Source organism: Diabrotica undecimpunctata, chromosome 3 (genome assembly GCF_040954645.1).
Source record: "Diabrotica undecimpunctata isolate CICGRU chromosome 3, icDiaUnde3, whole genome shotgun sequence".
NCBI lineage: Eukaryota > Metazoa > Arthropoda > Insecta > Coleoptera > Chrysomelidae > Diabrotica > Diabrotica undecimpunctata.
Genome location: NC_092805.1, coordinates 45,631,234 through 45,647,935, shown reverse-complemented (window position 1 = coordinate 45,647,935; position 16,702 = coordinate 45,631,234). Strand labels below are relative to the sequence as shown.

General features: G+C 33.1%; 1 protein-coding gene across 1 annotated transcript in view; it reads left to right on the top strand.

The window, feature by feature from the left end:
- LOC140435578 (retinol-binding protein pinta-like) overlaps positions 1-14,942 on the top strand; it is a 32,785-nt gene extending 17,843 nt beyond the window's left edge. Inside the window, exon 2 of the mRNA XM_072524326.1 lies at positions 14,164-14,942. Within this exon, the coding sequence (XP_072380427.1) occupies positions 14,164-14,860 (697 nt within the window). The 3' untranslated portion in view covers positions 14,861-14,942. The remainder of the gene's footprint in view (positions 1-14,163) is intronic.
- Positions 14,943-16,702: the final 1,760 nt, after the last annotated feature.

The window sequence follows — 16,702 nt, the reverse complement described above, 5'->3', positions numbered from 1 at the left end:
ATCACGCAGCAGCTCCACGCCATAGTGTGGAGATCGGAAGGTACGCAGACAGTGGACGCGTTATTTAACTCGACGGGGTAGTGTGACGTATAAAGTGTCGGCAACTGGAGATTCGAGAGTACGAAATCTCAAATCACGGTAGACTGGAGGCGTATTCCCTAGCTAGAGCCTAGATACGCAGAGGTAACTAAGATCTCTATATACTAACCCCACGTATATCTAATAGCACGGAAATTGTCTGACCTTTAATTCCTTGCTTGTCTCTTCTCGTCTCCCTTCGCGCCTGATCGAACATTTGGGTCATAACTGATATTTGTAATGTACAGTCTGGTTAATACATTGTAAATTCGAAATTTGTTTTGTTATTCCTAGCCGTTACAGGTCGAGACTAAAAGAGATACACATTTCGCTATGCAGTGTCCCGGCTTCTAACGTAAGCCCATAGCCTCTCACTCTTTGCAGGACCTGAGACCAAGAAGTCCTTAATTCCTTCCTTTCCAAAAATTTCTCTACCCTCTTGTAAATCCGCGGGGGCGAAACCAGTCAGTTCAGAGTGGAGCCAGTAAGCCTTGCCCCGCTCGCAGGGATAAGTATCCCCTATGAATTGTAGAGGCATTGATAAGGAGATTGAAACAGACGTCTTCTACAATGGTGACAGCATTTATCAGAGTGGAGACAATTCATTAGAGGGGTATATTAGATTTAATTACAGCTTCAATCCATAAATTATCACGCTATAAACCCCCCAGTATATTAGAAAATTTATATTTAATTTTTTTCCAATTATCCCTGAAAGGTTTACTATTCTTTCTTTGACAGAATCAACAATGCAAATACTATCATTTAAAGATAATTTTTGACTCTCTAGTTTTGTAATAGAGTTTACAATTATGTCAAAATTTGCTTTTATATAGGACAGTTCATTCTGAACAGAATTCTCACTAAAAATATTTTGACATTTCTGAACAGCAATACAACAAGAAGGATCAAAATTTAATATAACATTTTTGATATCAATATAATTATTTGCAAGAAATATGGCACTATTCAACCACGTCCCCCATCTAGTCAACACTGGTTCCGGTGGCAAAGGGATATCGGGAAGCATCTCCCTATATACTTCTACTCGCAATGGTGCTTTTAAAAATACTTTCTTTACATTGTTGATTAAAGTGTTTAAATTTGGAAACTCGAGTCTAAATTTCTCTGCCACACTGTTTAAACCATGCGCTAAGCATGTACAATGAATCAAATTTGGAAAAAAAATCTTAAGACTAGTAACAGCTTTAACCATGTAGGAAGCGGCATCGCTAACTAGTAGCAAAATTTTTTCAGAAGGTACTTGATTCGGTAAAAAGAAATTTGTCAAAGATTCATTAACAAATCGAGCAATTGTTGCATAGTTGGCTTTTTCTAAACATCTTACGCTGTTTAAATACGACTTGTTCGAGTCATCAGCTGGACTGTTTAAAACTCCAATAATTAAATTCGCGATTTGCCGACAATTGGCGTCAGTAGTCTCGTTGACAGAGATCCACAGATATTCATCTCTTACCCGGCTTTTAATACCTTTAATAACGTCTTTGTAAGATGTCCTCACATATTTCTTGCGAAGAGTTGAAGAAGTTGGTACCCGTACTGACTTATTTTCAACTTTACAATATGTTTTCAAAAAATTTTGACACACCTTGCTATATCCAATTTATACAGTGGGATATTGCAACTTACAAAAAAATTGCATACATCTTTTGCAAATATTTCTTGTCTCGTCGATGTGTGACGATTTTGAATAATGTTGTTCTGCAGAAGCTGCTGGGGTGATTTCTTGAAGTCTTTAGATAGTTTATATTGGTGGAGAGCCGTTTTCAGGTGTTGGGAAATTTGGAATTTTTTTTCACATGGAATCTGTAATAAAACGGTTTAGTAAATAGGAGTCTAATGTAATAATACGGACTTCAAATTTTTAAGATAACATATTTTTTTCTCGAAACTAAAACTACCGCCTAAAAAACCGTACTTAAAAAAATAAATATAAAGAAGAAATAAATGGAATTCTACAACAATGTGACCAAAATTTACAGATAGATCAAGCCTGGGAACAAATTAATCTGCCGTAGGAGAAGCTAGCGAGAAAATAGTTAAGTGCGACTCCAAGAGAAGTACAGCTTGTCAAATTTAAGGTGATACTTGACAAATTTATCCACTTGCGTAAAAAATTAAGTGAGAACGCATTCGAAGGAAAAGAGATACATAATGCGCTCGGTCTGTTCGCCTCGTTGGTACACTCCATAGTACAAGTTTACAGAGAGTGACCTTATTTATTAATGGAACTTCTATGATATGTCTATATTGTATGTTATTTTGACGTTTCAATTTTTCCTTCGGAAATTTTTCCCAAAATACAAAATATTTTATTTTTGTTACTTGGTAAAAAAATTCTTCTAATAATTATATTTTATTTGACTCATTAATATTGACCATTCAGTCATGTTGAAGCGGCAGTTTTTCCGAACACTTCTATAAATGTCTCGTTCTGTAATTTTATAAGAGGAATATTGGCAGGATGAAAGCTATACATTTGCGTTACAGTAAACTGTACAAGAATAAAAGAACAGTAGTTAATCTTATACCTGGAACATACCGACGAAACATTTATTACTTAATTTTTATACTAGAGTTTTCGTAATATTTTATATTATAGTCATTTATTCTTCGGATCTTCGGCATTTTAGAATTTTAGTAAGTCATAAATATTTTAATCTGTTGTTTATTTCTTTACAATAGAATAATAGAATAATATTTTGCACTTGGACATTGTGGTATGATGCATTGTCTATAACCAATACACTACGGGCTGGTATATTAGTAATAAGTTTTTTATGAATCCATTTTTTATAATTATTATAGTTCATTTCGCTATGATAATCTCCAGACTTCGTACCAGATTTAAATGTCAAACATGCGTTTTTTATGAACCCCATTTGGCCGCCGGCGTAAACAATAATCAGCCTTTCCCCTTTGGACACTGGCTTGTACAAACCTTCGGTGGTATTATCTCCCCAGTATCTGTCATGGGTATGAGAAGAATGAATATAAGGTTCATCCATGTATATTATGGGCCGATTTTCTTCCCTATATTGTTTAATTTTTCTGAGAAACTTCCTCCGGAGCACTTGTATATCGGGTTTTTCCATTATAATTTTCCTGTTATTCTTCGCTTTCTTCCATCGAAATCCCATATCTTTCATCACTTTTCTCAAAGTTTCATGCTATCCTGTATAAATATTGTCTTCATTAATTTTTTTTGTTATATGTCGCAATGTAGGAACTCGTTTTTCCGTGACATAATAATTTATTATTATACGCCGAAGTAAACCTTTGTCAAAATCGCCCAAGTTGGATTTTGGGGCAGATCTCATTCTTTTCGAAAGAACGCCTAGTGGCTATAGGCCACTCCTTTATAGTGGCTATACTTACTCCCGTTGCTAAGGAGCACGCTCTTGAACTTTTTTAAAATCTTTAACATGCGGATTTTGCATCGCTTCTCTCTGCATAAAAATAATTACATTTGCTATTACCTCCCTCGTTTATCCAGACAAGACTTTGCCTTCTAATTTTGAATTAAAATCCATGTTTATAATTTAAAATACGTAACAATAATTATTTAAAAAGTCAAATCTATTGTAATACGACATTTCTTCAACACACAGTAACTTTAAACAGAAGTAAAATAAAAAAAAACTTTGTCGCAGACTATACAAGTACCTTGCACTTCGAAGGGCCAAGAAATAATAAGGACGAATTGTGTTGTGGTCGAATGCGCATCGTGAGTGGAGCCTAATTTCAAATCGGCCAAGTATCACGTTAAATTTGACAAGTAATACAAACAAAGATTGGTCCGACGAAGAGTGTCAGGCGATAGCAAAGAAAAAGAAGAAGATCAGACAATAAATATTAACAGATAATAGAGAGTGTAAAAAACAAGAATATAGAAAAATTCGAAGAAAACTGAAAGCTCTGTGTAGAAGGAAAAAGAGATACGACAATGAGTTGAAATTAAAAGAGATAGAAGAGAAGTTTAAAAACAAAGAGGTGAGGTCGTTCTATCAAGAAGTTAAAAAGATGGGAAAAGGTTACCAACACCACTGTAGTTATATGAAAGGTAAAGACGGAAATTTAATTAGCGATCCGGCAGAAATAGTGACGGAATGGAAAAAACATTTTGAAGATTATTAAATGGTGAGGTGGAGCACGAAGCAGTAGATAACTTGACAGTTGGAGAAGATGCGATAGTTAAAAGGCAGCCCACAGAGGAGGAGGTGGTGACAGCAATAAAAGAAATGAAAAATAACAGAAGTCCTGGTAAAAATGACATATGCATAGAAATGATCAAGTTTGGTGAAGAACAACTACAAAGAAAAATATATTAGCTACTAGTGCAAGTATGGGAAAAGGAAATAATGCCATCTAAGTGGTATGAGGCCCGCATATGCCCTCTGCATAAAAAGGAGAGAAACTGAAGTCTCACAACTATAGAGGTATAGCCTTACTAGACACCGTATACAAAATCTTGGTAAGAATATTGATAAATAAACTAAATTGCTATACGGAAAAATCTTACATGAGTATCAGGCCGGTTTTAGAAAGGACAGATCTACTGTAGACCAAATCCTCTCATTCAAGGAGATACAAACGACTTGTTATGAAGGTAAAGTTCCCTTCATGTTTTGTTTGTGGATTTTAGACAAGCATATGATAGAGTCAAAATGTATCGAGCAATGGAACATTTGGGTATACCAAAGAAACTGATCGGGCCAGTTAAAATGACATTAAATAACTCTACGTGTGAAATTGCTTGGCAGGGTCACAATTTACGAATGAAAAAGGCTTGAGACAGGGAGATCCTTCATCCACTACATTATTCAACTTAGTGTTAGAAACTGTAATCAGAAAATGCAGCATGAAGATGGAAGAAACGATCATGAAAAATGAGCACCGGTGCGATGAGCACGATCTAACGATTCTAGTAAAAACCGAGAAAGAATTAAGAAGAGTTCTGAAGAAAATCATTGAAGAAGACACAAATTCGGATTGGAACTAAATGAAGACAAAACCAAATATATGATCATGGGAGGGACAGAAGGGAAAAAAGAAGACTTTAGTGTGAGGTCTGTAAGTGGTAAAAGCTATAGTTTTAAAAGGGTGGACAAATTTGAATACCTCTGTAGGTTTCGATGAACATGGAAAAGAGAAATGGGAGCTCTAAGCCAGAATAGCAAAAGGGAATACAAAATTAGGTAGTTTAAGAACATTACTGAACTCAAAATACGTTTCTAGACAAGGTAATCTCAGAATATATAATACAGTAATTCGACCCACAGTAATATATGCCGGTGAGACATGGACATTAAACAAGAAGAAAGAGGATACTCTGGAAAGATGGGAAAGGAAAATATCGAGACGCATATTCGGAGGACAGAAGACAGAAGATGGTTGAGGGAGAAGAACCAACAATGAATTAATGGCTTTATACAAAGAACCTATTATTACCAAGTTTGTCAAGTCACAAAGAATCAGATGGTTGGGACATGAGGAAAGAATGGCAGCAAACAGAATGCCTAAATTAGCAATAACCAGAAAACTAATTGGCCCCAAAAGAAGAGGTAGACCCAGAACGAGGTGGATTAGTTAAGTGGAGGAAGACCTTAAACACGTGAAGGTGAGGGACTGGAAAAGAAAAGCACAAAATAGAAGCGAATGGAGAAATATTGTCCACCAGGTCCTTCAGAGTAGTTAAGAATGTTGTATATACATATTTAAGTTAAAATTTTGTTTAAAATAATTGTAATTAGTTAATATTAGGATTAGGTTTTAAAAAAAATGCCCTAGGCGTTAACGACCTGTTGTGCGTAAAAATAAATAAAACTAGAGCCAATAGTCAAACTGTTACATGTTTAGTGTAGGTATACCGATTTTCTTGCAAAAATAAGATTTTAAATTAAATTTTTGAATCGTTAAAATATAAGTGGACTCACCTTTTTTACATAAATAGTACAGAAAACACTTTCATTGTCTATAATCTTCATTTCACTGTTGCCACCAACCCAACTCCGCAATAGACTTGATTTTTGTTTCGCTACTTTCGGCATTTTTTCAAAAAAAAATTATTTTTATTTTATAAGCACAATATTCACAATCACAAGTTGCTTTGCTAGCTGGTAAAGAGAATTTAAAAACGAATTTACTGTATAATACCTACATGCATGTTGGCCCTATTCTTCTGATAAATAATTCCCAGATGGGTTTTACCAAATAATAAAAGTTGTAGATTTAGTAGATATTTGTAATAAAATTATTTCGTAGTTACCTTACATAGTACCTGCTATGAATAATTCCAAGAAAGTATTATCTAAATATGTATAGAAAACCATTTTATTTATGTGATATTTTCAAACATGTGGCAATATGCTCTTAATCAAGTCACTATGAATAGCATATGCATTTATAAAGAAACCCACAAATATGCTGCATATATATGCACATGCATTTTGCATATAATCTAGTCTCCAAGTATAATGTAACGAACAACAAACTTAACATGCATAAGCTATAAATTAGTATGCAGCACGTGTCATAGTTGTGATTGTTATTGCAAAATAAAAATGTTTGTTTAAATTTAGCAATAACAATATAATAAGTGAAAATTGAAAAATATCTAGCGGAAAACAAATTCTGAATATGCTTAAATATCTGAATAATACCGATGGTAAGTAAAAACATAATTTATTTTCTATATGTATTGTTGTTTGTTTGGGTTTATATGATTGCGGACACTAAATCCATTCGCCATCTTACAATTTTTACTCATTTTTCATTAGTCATTGTTTCTTATACAATCTTATCCTAAATCTATTACTAAGTAGTATTGATCTCTAATACATAGTCCTTTTTTTTTTGGTAATTTGTTTCTAGTTTTTTTTTTCTATCAGGTGCTTTTTAGTTATTTATATATAAAATAGGTGATGAGGTCCTCAGAGTTCCACAGCAAACTCTTCTGCAGCTTTCTACTTAATTCAATAGCTACTTTACTGTGGACTGTCCAAGTTCCTCATTTTTTCTCTTTCATTTTTATTTTTTTATTTTTTTATTTTTATTTATTTTTTTTTTATTTTTTTTTATTATTTATTTCTTATATTTTTTTATATTTATTTTTTAATTTTCTTTTTTTTATTTTTTTTTATTTGTTTTTATTCTAACAATTTACAAAGAAATACTTACTCTATATTTACAATTACAATTTGAGTTTAATATCTAAAACATGTTTATACAATAATCTATATAAAAACTCATTGTTTTCTAATGTTAATAAATAATTTAAATTAATGGGATGGTGGACATCGGTAAAAGAATACAGCGAATTTAAAAAATTATTAATCTTATTAGATATAAGAGAACAGTCCAAAATTTTATGTTGTAGGTTACCTATCTGACCACAAGTACATTGTGGACTGTCAGCTAGGTTCATTTTAAACATATATGATAGTGTAAGACAGTGGTTAAATCTCATTCTGCATATAGTTCTTGTCATATCCTTTGTCGACTTCATTTTAGAAAACCAAGATTTATCCGTAATATAGTTTCTGATTGCTTTGTAATGGTTTCCTGTATTTATATTCTCATTAATATACCTTTCTTTAAATTCTTTCTTAAGCTCTTTGTATATGTCTCTAGATTCTATATCGCTAGACGTACAAAGATAATGAGTTAATACTCCTTGTGTAACCGCGTTTTTTGCCAATTCATCTACTATTTCATTTCCAGTTATTCCACAGTGACTTTTAATCCATGCCAACTTAACAGTTTTGCCTTGTTGCTGAAGTTCTTGAATTTTATTTATTATATATAATTCAATGTAATTTACTTTTGATTTAGGATTTATGGCACCAATTTTACTTAAAGAACTTTTGCTAACACTATAAATTATAAATTTTGAATGATTTATATTAGATAAATATTTTAGTGCTTCCACTATAGCTATTAATTCAGCTGCGTATATACTCATGATGGAATTGGGTTTAAACATTTTACTGTTTTTATTATTGTTATCCCAGTATGCACATCCCACACCTTTGATACTTTTGGATGCATCTGTATGTAGCATATAATAACCTTTGAACAATTGTGAACTGTCAGATATAAACATTAATTTTCTTAAAGATAAAGGTAAATTGCTGTAATCCCTTAAGAAGTATACCTGAACTTGTTCCAGAGTGTTAAAGTCAATATTGTAATTTGGGTTTAAGTCATATTTATATAGTTGTTTATCATATATTGTCATTTTTGAATAGAAATCTACTATATTTAGAGTTTTCTTTTTTATCCAATATTTTTCTGTTAAGTCTGCTAAGAACAGCTGGTGTATTTTGGATATTAAACTTGACTTTTTCTCGTACAATCTAACTAAAAGTCTGATGCCAAGTTTTTTTCGTCTTATATCTATTGGCATTTCACAGCATTCGACTTGTAGGTTACTAATGGGTGTACTTCTTAGGGCTCCTATACACAATCTAAGGCATTTATTAACGATTTTGTCTATTTTGTTTAAATAGACAAATTTGTTTAAATGACACTGTGATGCGTCACTGTATAATATTGATCCATAGTCGATAATAGCTCTTATATTATTTTTAAATAATAACAAAAAAATATTTGGATCTGCTTCCCACCGTAAGTGTGACACGAATCGAAGAAGATTTATTCCCTTTTCTGTTTTTTTAACTATGTTGTCTATATGTTCTTTCCAGAGAAGCTGTCTATCAAGAGTAATACCCAAATATTTAACATAACTTTGCACTGGATAAGAGATATTGTTTATTAAGATGTAGTTGGGTATCTCTTTTCGTTTTTTTTTTGTAAAAATACATAATTTAGTTTTGGAATCAGATATATTTAGTCCATGTAATTTACTCCATGTTTTAATATGTTTGACTCCTTCTTTAATGGATTTGACTGCATTTTCTATTTTAAATATGTTCTTTATAAATAACTATATCATCGGCAAATTGTAAAATTCTTGTGGAGTTTAAATTTTTTACTGGATCAGCAGGATAAATTAAATATAACAACGGGCTTAATATTCCTCCTTGAGGTAAACCATCCATCGCTAACCTTGGACCAATTGTGTTACCATTTACCGATATATAATTTTTTCTACAGTCATATAGTTTTATTATTTTTTTTTTCTATATGTAGTTTTACAACATTTTTACTGTAATATACAACAAATAGATGTAATAATGTTTTAGAGATGCACCAAAGAATGTTCGTTTGTATTCTTCAGCCAAGGAAACTGTATTAGAAAATTGCAATAAAAGATCTTCATATATATAATCTTCATCTTTCATATATTGAAAGTAGGTACAAGTAGTATAAACTATGGAAGAAATTACATGAACAAAAACAAAATGTGCATTTAGTATCGTTTTTTTGTCGCTGGTTAATAACAATTTTATTTTTGTTGCATTGTAAAGCTCCATGCTAAAGATGAGTCTGAGATTCCCTACGCTAGTAGCGTTGTTGCATCACTTCCAGATGATATTTAAGATTCTCATCAGATGATAGTATTGTAGATCCAAATTTTGTTCTTGTGCAGTATGAAAAATATAGTGTTATCAAGGACAGCGATATGGTAGAAAGAAAAAAGAGAAGAGCCAATTTAGAAGAAGATATAAATAATAATTCAGTAGACCAATATAACTTATGGCGGGAAAAATGTTCTAAGGCGTATGTTACAAGAACTGGGCAACTTTTCAAAAAATTCTGAGAAATGGAAAGTTACAATCGTAGAGTAGAATTTATAGCTGCTCTCATGGATGTAAAAAGAGAAGAGTTCTATGCGAATTAGGTGTTCTGACCCAAATAAACAACGATACCGACAGCATACCATAATTTATGATTTTCCTGTTTATGGCGTTGCCTATATTGCGTTGTTTTCTGGTGTTCTGTACCTCTTTAATTTTTTTGTGCATATGGAACTCTCCATGTTTACGTTGTAGTGTTTGAATTTCCATACATTTCTCCATCAGACATGCTTCTTTTGCTCCTTTAGTATCATCATTCAATCTTCGCTTATCCACTGCTGGACATAGATCTCCCTCATAATTTTCCATCTATTTCGATCTTGTGCCTCTTGCATCCAATTCCTATGACAACGTTTTAGATCGTCAGTCCAACGTGTTGGTGGACGACCTCTACTTCGGTAGGCATCATCTCTTGGTCTCCATTCCAGTATCCGCTTTGTCCATCTATTGTCTGTCATTCGAGCCACGTGACCTGCCCAGTTCCATTTTAGTATTGCTACTCTCTCTACTGCATCAGCCACTCCTGTTCTTTGTCGTAGCTGGCGATTTGGGATCTTGTCTCGTAGTGAAATGCCCAACATAGCACGCTCCATCGCCCTTTGACACACACGGATCTTTTGAACTGTTCTCCTTGTCATGGTCAACGTTTCGGCACCGTAAGTTAACACTGGCAAAACACACTGATTAAACGTTTTTCTTTTAGTATAGTTTTATGCATATATGTTAATGTTTAGTATCCTTTAGTATAGTCTTATGCAACTTTTTGTATTTGTTGTCATTTCTACCTATTGACAATGTTGGGCAAAATAAGGTTAATAGTTCTAGAAAAATATTAAAAATAACAAACATTAAACGTACAACTGTACGTAGAATAATAAGGCAGGACTTTAATAAGCGATCATTCAACAAAATTTATTGTCTAAAAATATCTGCAGATACAAGGAACAAAAGATATACAAGAAGCAGATAGTTATTAATGAAGTTCAGAAGCAGACAATAAATTGAAAATATCTGGTTTTCAGACGAAAAAGTTGTGCATCAATCAAAAAACCCCCAAAACAATAGGAGTTACTCTGATGCTCGAAAGAAATCTGACATACCGCTAGATTTATTATTAGTTTCAAGAAGTCATTTTTTGCCTCAGTAATGGTTTCACTAGCAGTATCAATAATGGGAAAAACAAATTTATTTTGTAGACACTGGTGTTTAACAAATTGTGGAATTTAGCATAGAGATATTTTAAGCAATATGCTTGCTGATATTGAAAATAGTATCCACAACATCAGGATGGTGCGCCATCCCATACTTCCAGAAGTACGATAACATATTTACAAGAACAAGTAGCAGATTTCATCGAATCTAACATGTGGCTTCCAAATAACCCTGATCTTAACCCGGTTGATTATAATATTTGTAGTACATTAAAAGTCATGGTTCACGAAAACTCTATTTTAACACTATTGATGAATTAAAACATCGGATAGTTTTTTATTGGAACCAATTCGACTAAGAAATTATAATCATATCAATTAGACAGTGGCGTCGAAGACTGCAAGCTGTAGTAAATAACCATGGGAAATACATCCTTAATGAATTTAGTTAATTAACTTTAAGTTGTTTTATTTAGTTTGTATTACCTTTTGAATAAAAACCTAAATTTAATAAAAACACTATAGACGCCCTTTCAGAATGTCATTCATTTTGCTCCAAACACTCAAAAATTTTTAATGCGATTTTAAGGGTAGCCTTTTTGAATACTTATTTAATAGTAATACTAATTTTTAAATTTAAATATTACCAGGTTGACTTTTGCAACGACTTGCAACCCTTCTTAAGATTTTAGGTCGTCTTATAAATTTTAATTTACATATGCGCTATCAATATAGTTTTTATATACTTAATACAACTAAATATTAATGTACAGGATGTTCGGAAAATACTTGAAAACCTGAAGAACAGAAAATCATCAGGTAAAGACCGGTACCAAATGAATTACTGAAATATTGTGGAGCAGCAATGAAAGAAAAATGAACAACATTAATTAATAAAATTATAAAACCCAATAAAAAACTAGAAGAATGGAGAACGAGCGAACTAATTTCACTCTCCAAAAAAGGAGATAAAAAATAGCAAGAAAACTATAGAGATCACTAGAGTACAATAAACCAGCATTTCTGTGTCTGATTGACCTAAAGAAAACGTTTGACAGAGTAAGACTCAAAGATGTAATTCATCTTCTGTATGATAGAGAAGTTCCCCTAAATATTATAAAAACTATCGAAAATATCTACCATAACAACAAAATGAAAGTCAGTATAGATGACAACAGAACCCATAGAAATAGGCAGCGGAGTAAGACAAGAGGACTCATTGAGCCCCGTTCTGTTTAATTTGATCATGGATGAAATAATCAAAAGCGTTAACAAAGGAAGAGGATAGAGAATGGGAAATAAAGAAATAAACATACTCAGACGTTACGCAGACAACACGCGATGCAACATTGATAGCCCAAGATGAAGATAGTCTGCAAAGACTGGTCCACAGATTTAACATAAGAGCAAAAGAATTTAATATGATAATCTCATCTCAGAGAGCTAAAACAATAGTAGTCAGCAAAGAACTAACTAGATGTAAAATAGAAATTGATGACATCAGTATTGAACAAGTAATGGAAATAAAATACCTGGGAATAACATTGTCTAGCTATGGAGACCTGGACAAAGAAGTGAGAGATTAAGTACAGAGAGCAAATAGACTGGCAGCTTAACAACACTATATGGCGAATCAGACACATTAACACTGAGATGAAATCAAGAATTTACAAAGCCAGTGTAAGACCATAAATGACATACGCCTCAGAAACAAGACCCAACACAGTCACAACGCAAAGGCTACTGGAAACGGCAGAGATGACAGTACTGAGAAGAATTACAGGAAATACGATGAAAGATCGAAAGACAAGTGAAGACATTAGAAGAAAATGTAACGTACAGCGTATAAATGAATGGACACAAAATAGAAAAAAAGAATGGATTAACCAAATAAGCAGAATGGAGGAGAGACGTGTCGTCAAAATCGCAAGAGATAAGTCACATATCGGCAAAAGAATACAACCGCGCAAAATATGGAGTGACAACCTTTCATAGAGCCATTAATCCGCCAATGAACAAGCAGAATTGCTTATTAAGAAAAAGAAAATGAAGAATATAGTTTTTAGAACAAAACTAAGGAAGTTTAAGTTAAATAAGTTAAATTTTTTGAAAAATAAAAATGTTGAAAATTCAATAAAATAGTAGAAGTCTAAAAGGAGTCCGGCAGCAGGGTATCTTTCTGTTTGTATGGAAGGACGAATAGCTTAAAACTAGTCTATCTTATGAACCTGAATATAAAAATAATGAGAACCGAATAGGAACCAAATTTGAATAGAAACGCCGAATAAGAGCCAAACCCGAATAAAAACCGAATACAAGCTGGATAGGAACCGAATCCGAATAGAAAGTTTGCCGAATATGCACTGTAGAGAAGCCTTGGCATATTATCTCAATTGATTTAATGGAACCATTTCCCAACTTTACAAAAGGAAACATTTTTTTGACAGTCATCCAAGACCGGTTTACGAAATGCGTTATCGTCCAACCGATAAAGATACCACCGTTAAAATCTTTACACTATGAAAAAATGTATGCTGCATTTTTTTTAAGATAAAGGGATGTAGCGGTGTCACTGCCAGCGCTTACCGCCGAATTGCCATCTCTCTGCATGCCTGTATTCATATTGACAAAATACCACTATTAACGACGCGCGCTGTATATGGAACACCGACAAAGGTATAAAACGCCGTAGATAGTGACAAAAAACCAAGTTCGATCCAGAATACTGATCTGGTAAGAGCTCGTACCCAGGATATTTGAGTATTGTTCAAAGACCAACCCTTCTTACCGTTTTTCATCTGCAATCGAGTACAGATCAATCGTATTTGTTCCTTGATCGTATCGAGTAATGATCGACCTACCACCTCTAACCTAGACTAAGTAGTTATAAGTCATTACCGGTTTTTGGGTATTGACCAATTATCGTCCTTTGCTTCACCCATCTAAGTATCGCCAATATTTATTTTTCGCAGGCATCAACAGCGGATCACAGCTCCATCGATTTTATTTACTAGGATTCGTCGTTTTATTTTTATTGTAACATATTATATAGAAGTTAATTTTATTTTTGTTATTTGTTTGAATATATTTCTATTTATTATTAATATGAAATGAAATGTGGTATTTTCTAATTATATGTTTATTTGTTAAAGGTATATTTTGCCGTTCTTGCGACAATCCAAATTCGACATAGAAGAAGCAAAAACAAAAATAATCAACTACTATAACTTACGCCGAGACAATGCAAAATGGTTTACAGAGCGAGATCCCGCTAATCCAGAACTAGCTGAAATCATCAAACTGGGAGTATTTATTCCATTAAGAAAACTACATAAGAATCAAGTAGTTTTTTTAATTAGAACAGCTGCACATAATCCAAAAAAACATTCCCAAGAAGACGTGTTTAAGGTCGACCACATGATTTTGGATATTGCTGCATTATTTGAGTTTGAAATGGCCCATATATACGGAGCTGTATCCATATTCGATATGAACGGAGTAACGGCATGGCATGCAAAACAACTAACACCTGGCATTGTCAAAAGATCCGTTACAGCTTGGGGAAATTACCACACAACCTCTAAAAATTATGATTTTATTAATTCACCGTCTTATCTTAATGTAATTTTAAATATCTTTAAAAGTTTCATGAGCGAAAAAATGAAGAAGTGCACCAGAGTTCATACAAAAGGAATTGAGTGCCTTCATGAGATAGTTGATAAAGATATTTTACCGGAAGAATATGGGGGAAATGATGGAACATTGGAAGATTTGATAAACTATTGGTACGAAAAATTAATGAGTAAAAGGGATTGGCTACTAGAAGACCAAAAATATAGAGCTGAATAATTTTTGTAATGAAACGTTTTTTATTTATACAAAATATGTTGTATTTTTTATACATGTAAATATATGGACGTTTTGTTTTTTATTTCTATCATAAATTCAATCCACTGAAAATAGACATTTCTTCTTTAGTATGCCACAAAGTCCTAACCAGTTTTTTTGTCCATTTATTTTATTTCATAAATATTTGTACTGATACTGACACTATACTTGCAACTCATCGTTGCAAATAAAAACCAAAGACATTATTGATCATACACTATTAAGAAACCCAAAGATTCAAGTTTTTTACTCGTGTTGAAAATAGAGATGATCGGTTAAGAAAAAATAAAAGAATTTTAGTAAAACTTATAATGTAGAACATAAGAAAATTACATAATTTATTAGGTTGGAAACAGTGATCTTTCTCATCATTATATTGTCACAATGAAGAAAAAAAGAATTAGTAATTAGTTTTACACTATAATTATAGAAAATAGTTAGTGTTTCTTCTTCTTCTTCAGATGCAAATCCACTAATGGATGTTAGCGATCACATTTTCCATTAATTCTCTGTTTCTTGCAATATGTATCAGATATGTATGTCGTTAATCCCTGTCCATTGCATTATGTTTCGGAGCCAGGACATTTTCTTGCGTCCCATTCCTCTCTTGCCTTTAATTTTACCCTCGATTATAAATTGGAGGAACTGGTATTTTTTATTTCGCATGATGTGACCTAGATACGCCGTTTTCCTTTTCTTGATGGTTTCGAAAAGTTGGCGTTCTTGGTGTATTCTTTTAAGGACATGTATATTTGTGATTTTCGCTGTCCATGGTATTTTTAGGATACGGCGATAGAGCCACATTTCGAAAGCTTCTAATCTGTTTATATCCCTCGTTTTAAGTGTCGAGCCCTCTACGCCATATAGCAGCACTGACCACACGTAGCACTTAGTAAACCTTAGTCTCAGTTGAAGATCGATCTCTGAACAAGTCAGTACCTTTTTGAATTTTACGAAAGCTTGTCGAGCTTGCTCAATGCGACATTTTACTTCCCTGTCCGATGCCCAGTCTTCAAAAAACCACGATCCCAGGTATTTAAATTTACTCACTCTTTCAATGGACTTAGTATTCAGTGTTATGGTGGAGTTTTCAAAAGCATCCAAGTTTCTGGAGATGATCATAAATTTGGTTTTTTTGGTATTAATCTCTAATCCCATTCGCTTACTGTATTCTCCGATTATAGTGACAAGTTGTTGAAGATCGACTATGTTGTCACAAATTAAGACACCATCATCAGCATATCGTATGTTGTTGATCAAACTCCATTCACTTTGATTCCCATCTTTGCATCCTCCAAAGACTCTTGAAATATGGCTTCCGAATAAATTTTAAACAAAAGAGGGGAAAGCACACATCCCTGTCGAACGCCCCTTCTTATATGTATGGGTTTGGATATAGAATTGTCTATTTTTAACTGTGCCGTTTGATGCCAGTACAAGTTTTCAATGCATCTTATGTCTTTTTGGTCTATATCAACTTTCTTGAGGATCTGCATTAACTTTTGGTGTTGGACACGATCAAACGCTTTTTGGTAATCTAAAAAGCATAGGAACACATCCTTCTTCTGTTCGTAACAATTTTGGACCAGCACCTGTGTTGCTACTATTGCTTCTCGTGTTCCTAAACCTTGCCCAAACCCGAACTGTTAGTGTTTAGTTAAAGACAAACATAAAAAATTAATCCGAATCAAGAATACTCATCAGCAGTGGATAAAGAAGACATTGACATTGAATATTTTTATACGCAGTTAGAGACAGTCCTAAAGTTGATTTAAACGAAGATAGTACGATGGTAACAAGGGA